This window comes from Hydra viridissima, unplaced genomic scaffold, assembly GCF_058129835.1.
Source record: "Hydra viridissima isolate aposymbiotic clone 2 unplaced genomic scaffold, HvirCarnegie_v1 scaffold_5, whole genome shotgun sequence".
In the NCBI taxonomy this organism is placed as follows: domain Eukaryota; kingdom Metazoa; phylum Cnidaria; class Hydrozoa; order Anthoathecata; family Hydridae; genus Hydra; species Hydra viridissima.
In genome coordinates this window covers 10,303,926-10,309,263 of record NW_028324304.1, presented here as the reverse complement: position 1 = coordinate 10,309,263, position 5,338 = coordinate 10,303,926, and the positions used below count along the sequence as shown (strand labels likewise).

At 30.3% G+C, this 5,338-nt stretch overlaps 1 protein-coding gene across 1 annotated transcript; it reads left to right on the top strand.

The window, feature by feature from the left end:
• Positions 1-2,619: 2,619 nt before the first annotated feature.
• LOC149888574 (neo-calmodulin-like) lies at positions 2,620-4,787 on the top strand. Its single transcript, XM_090087154.1, has 4 exons — positions 2,620-2,729; positions 3,291-3,477; positions 4,303-4,545; positions 4,660-4,787. The coding sequence occupies exons 1-4, from the start codon at positions 2,646-2,648 to the stop codon at positions 4,785-4,787; spliced, it is 642 nt and encodes a 213-aa protein (XP_089943280.1). The 5' UTR covers positions 2,620-2,645.
• The last annotated feature ends 551 nt before the right edge of the window (positions 4,788-5,338 follow it).

Here is a 5,338-nt window from a genome sequence, read left to right as displayed (position 1 = left end):
GATATTGTGATTTTTGAAAAAGATGCTATGCAGCTTCTTGCTTTTCTTCTGTCCTTTATTTATTCGTTTACAAAACTTTTAATATTAAAGAAATTATAAGTAGAAATTATAGTTGAACATTTAATCAAAAGTAATAAGATTCAATGTAGGGTAAAACACCCACTGTTCGCATGCGACCATGAGTCTTCGCCACTCAGTCACAAAGAAATATGTAGAGCAAAAACTGATTGCTGGGAAGTTCAGAAATCGTATCTAAAAAAACTTTGATGTTCTTTTTATAATTGATGAAAATTTAACTATTGTTACTTTAAAAATAAAGGTACAGAATTTTTTTGGAAAAAAAACTGTAAATATAAGTTTTATTATAAAATATAAGCTGTGACACTTCAATATGAGTATGGCTCAATTTTATTTAAAAATAGCCACATAATAACCGATTAAATCTTTGCCAGTCTTCGCCACACCAATTTGCTAGTAGTCTCCAACGTTGATAATTGCCATTTTAATTTTTTATAAACCATCTTTACACAATGTTCAACAGCCTTGCATGTGGCACGGTAACTTTGCCAAAAGATCAGCTTGCTGAATGTGATGTTCTTTTGCCTCTTCCAGCTGCTCATCAGTGAGCTGTATTGTCATTGGTGACTGCGTCCGCTGTGAATTACTCTAATCAATCAACTCCTACCTATTTTTTGCTTTAAAATTGAGATTAGGAACTTTGAACTTCCGCACACTTGTTTAATTACCTTTCATACTTCTTGCATCTCTTGCTCAACGTTCATGCCTAACACCTAACTTATAAATATGCTGCTGCTCATCTAATATCATTACAAGAAAGATATTTTCTTGTTTGTTATATCTTTATTTGCTAAGCTTAGGTAAACTATAGAACTATTTATTTACTCACACGCGCGTGAATGTACACACACATACATACACACCCTTTCCCATGTGCAAATACACACAAAAAAAAGTTATTAAAGAAAAATATAATCATCCATGATCAAGATTAAACTATCAGGATTTGGCTGTCAAGTGGTATTTAAATTATTAAATTGTTGAAAGCACATTTCATCATATGTCAACCAAACACCGAGAAAAACTTTTTCTCGTTTTTAGTAAGCATTATGGGGCATTGTATCGCGCCTATTTATCTTCAATAAATTTTCTCAATTTCTTTTAGCATTAGTTTATAAAGATGTTGAGATTTTTACTTGATAATGGTCTATGCACCTGTGGTGTTACTAGACATTTTGAAAAAGGTTTTACTCAGTATGCGATGATCAGTAATGCAAAAAGGTATTGCGAGGGTTTGTCACAATGGAAAAAGAATAAGCCATTGCACTTTTTTGTATTGAACCCATTCCTCTTCAACGTATTGAAGTCAGTCAACCAAAATTAAATTAAAAATTTGGTAACCGTTAATCAACTCTACTTTATCAGCTGTGTATAGACGATTCTAATGTTGCTCAGATGCAGCTGCAACTCAACCACCAGCAACAGGTCCAGCTATAAATCCTTGTCCAGATGGTTCTGGAACTCAACTGAGAACAACTAGCCGAACTGGCTCGGCTCTACTCCAATTATCGTTGAAGATCAAAAACACTTCGCGTTGCTATCATTCAAGTAAATTCTTATAACTTTTTTTATTTAAATTTATGAATACTAATTTGACTGAAAATAAATAAATTTCATTTGAAACATCATTTATTTTATCTAAATAAAATTTAGATCGTTACTTCTCGTTAAAGTTCGGAAATTTTTAAAATTTTGTTAAAAATCCGTTAAAGCTCGTTCGCGATCGGAATCGTTCGAAAAAAATTTTGACGTCAATAGTGTCCGTTCGCGATCGTTTGGAATGAAATTTCTGAAATCGAAATTATGATCGGAATTGTTCGAAAAAAAAAAACGAAGCGAACGCAGACCCTTATTCAATAACATCATTAATACTTAACATTTTTCCCAATAAATAATTCAAAAATGCGTTTGGAATTTTTCTGAAATAATCTCTATAGGTATTGAGGGCTGCTTGGATTTTTTTGGATTTTATTAGCCCTGAGTTTTTTTTACATGAAATTGTGGATATGTTTTCATAGTAATGTTACAAATATTAATCATATTTTTAAATATATATATTCTGTAAAATTGGATTGAAAAATAAAATGTCTACAAGTTTATTTTTTATCACCCGACGACAAAATAACATTTCAGAAAAGGAACCTTTCTGATTTATTATCAATTTGAGAGAGAATTAACGCTGAAAAAAAAATTAGTCATCTACATATAACCAAAGTCAGGTCTTGTATCTATCATCTATCATTATGAAGAGTATGGTGGTTGCTTGGAATAAATATTGAAAAAAAAATAATAAAAAACAAAAAGAAGTATTATAACAAAGTTTAGTTAATCATACTTTAATCGCATTTTTGTGAGACTAATAATTTACTAATCTCACAAAAATACGAATATCAAAAAAGAAAATATAACAAACAATTTTTCTTCTGGGACAAATTTCTTTTGGCCTTCTCACCATCTTGAGATGTTCATGTTGATGTTATTGATAAGACTTTTGTTCTAACTTTTTTTATATTCATTACTATTGCTGTTATTGATAGTTTCTAAATTATTACATTGCAAAATCAAACATGACTTCATACAAAGATGGTACATCTTTGGCAGATGCATCAGCAAAATCAGCAAAGCAAGAACAAGATAAAAAAATAGAAGAGGTTTATCTTTTGTTTATCTAATTTTACCATAAGTTTTTACAATTCATAGATCAATTTGATAATATTTCTTGTATGATTTAATGTTAAAAAGTTTTCGATTTTGCAAGAATGTTAAAAAAAACAGTTAATAAAATAGTGGAAGTATTTTTTTATTTTTTTCAAGTTTCTGCAAGAATGTTAGTTCAGGCTTTATGGATAAATTTTATCATAATTTATTGTAATGGATAATTACAATAAATTATAATAAAGAAGAATTTTTTGAAGTATTTTTTTCCATGTTGAAACTACTTACTTTTAATATAATATACTTCGTAAACTCAATGGCTTTTTGTTAAGGGCATAATCTCGTGTTGTGGAAAAGTTTTATTTGCTTTAAATGAGATTATTCGCTATAAACGAGACTTTTCGATTTAAACGAGTTTATTTGCTTTAAACGAAGCTTTTCGAATTAAAAGAGTGTATTCGCTTAGAACGAGATTTTTGGTTGAAGCAAGGTTATTTGCTTTAAAAAGACAATTTAATTCATCATTTATGTTTTAAATTTTATTTCTTATTACGTAGAATAAATACTCGGAAGAGGAGCCTCGCACAAAACTAAAGGATGAGGCAGAGGAATACTTTAAGCTCTTCGATGATAATGGGGACGGTATTATAAATCCTTTAGAACTGCATCGCGCAATGAAGTTCCTGAGAAAAGAGGTTACCATGAGCGATGTTATAGAAATAATCCAAGAAGTAGACAATGAAGGTAGGATTATTAAATGTGTAATTCTACCCAAATATGCCCACTAATACAACCAAAGCTGGCAAATTATCATGGAACACAAAAAATAATCTCATCTGTAAATTTCGTTTTAAGAAATTTTTAAAACTTAAAATTTCTTATCTGTAAGTTTCGTCGTTTAATATAAAAAAATTTGATTCCGACGGAATTTGGATTTTGCGATCTAACCCCAATTCCATAATAAAATAAAATGCTAGGCAACATTACAGCGGTATCGATTATCTGTAATACCTAACATTTGAAAAGTCGTAATTTTACAATGGTAAGCTAAGATTTACAAAAGCAAAGTTTAACAAAATAGCGAGTTTTACATAAATCTCTCAGTAGATTGTTAATGATAAAATATAAACTTTAGTTAAACGGACTATACTGCTTTTGTAAACCATTAAGATATGTCAACACACTTTTTGCTCAACATCACTCAATTGTTTGTGTACTTGACTTCAACAACACAAAACAAATAAACAAAAAATTTTAAAATAATTACATTCGAAATGAATATAATAATTGGCAATTATTCCTTTCTATTTGAAGCGGCAAAAAAAGAAAACATGAATGTAATTTAAATAAATCAATTACTGTCAATCATCAGGCAGAAGTATGCCAAAGAAAAGGAAGACATTTGGTATATTTTTACAATATTTTTTGGGAGGGATGGAGGGTGGGGACCTCTTGCCCTCCTGGTAGCTACGATATCACTAATTTGTCTAACTTTTGTTACGTAGACGGTATTCTAACTGTCGCTGCAAATCAACTACCAAAGTTTGAATATTCGCTTTTTAAATTTAGGAGTAGGTGGAGTGAAATTCGACAAGTTCGAAGCAGTCATGCGTGAAGTTATTAGAGGAAACACAAGTGAAGATGATTTGCGGAATGTTTTCGATTTCTTGGATTTTGACCGCGATGGTTTTGTTTCAACACTTGATGTTCAAATAGTTTATCGCGAATTAGGAGAAATGATAACTCCAGACGAAGCCTTATTTATTATGCGTAAATGTGATCCAAATGACGACGGTCTTTTTGATTTTACAGGTATGAGTTAAAGCTTTAGGGAATAGCATCACAAAGCGAGGACCATGCTAAATAGATTTCAGGGAATTATAAATTTAACTAAATTTGAAAACTTTTTTTTTTTTTTTTTTTTAGAGTTTGTTAACTATTGCCAGATATTTATTGAAGATTATCAAAAGGAGACTGTGCTCGAAGAAGTCTTTGAAGGCGAAGAAGAAGAAGAAACTGAAAATCCTCAACCGTTTTTCGGAGGTTTTGGATGAACTACCAATCACTAATGTGCATAGCTTATCTTATTCTTATTTTAACTTGCAATACTTGTATATGTTTCTGCTACAAAACTAAAGAACCCTTAATTAGGGTATTTTACTAAAAATGTTCATTACAAGCAGCTTAATATTTAAGTCTGAAAAACTTAACTTAGCTTATATTACTTTTAAACTTTGAATTGGCTAAAATCTTTACATGTTTATAATATGAAGTCCGAAAAAAAAGTCAAAAATTTTGTCAACCAGCTTTGTTATAAATTTATAATTCCTATATGAATAAAAATGTTAAGCGAAGCTATGATTCAGTTGCTGTCATTTATGTTGAACTTATGTTAAATTTATGTTGCGTTATTTAGAATTATTCAGTTTTAGAAAAACCCCAACTCCAGCGAGTTGTGCAATTGGTTTCGTGGTCCTGTGGTCAGGAGGCCGTATTGACAAAATAATCGAGGCTGAGACAACTGTTTTTACCGTTAGTTTTTGTGTCCTAGGGTTGTAATTATAATTCATATTTTTATTTAGTTTCTTATCTGGGGTACAGGATA

Bases quoted from the DNA above. Each gene is read 5' to 3' on its own strand.
- LOC149888574 (XM_090087154.1), top strand. From the start codon at position 2,646: ATGACTTCATACAAAGATGGTACATCTTTGGCAGATGCATCAGCAAAA. The intron at 2,730-3,290 runs GTTTATCTTTTG...CTTATTACGTAG, and splicing joins AAGATAAAAAAATAGAAGAG to AATAAATACTCGGAAGAGGA. The intron at 4,546-4,659 runs GTATGAGTTAAA...TTTTTTTTTTAG, and splicing joins CGGTCTTTTTGATTTTACAG to AGTTTGTTAACTATTGCCAG.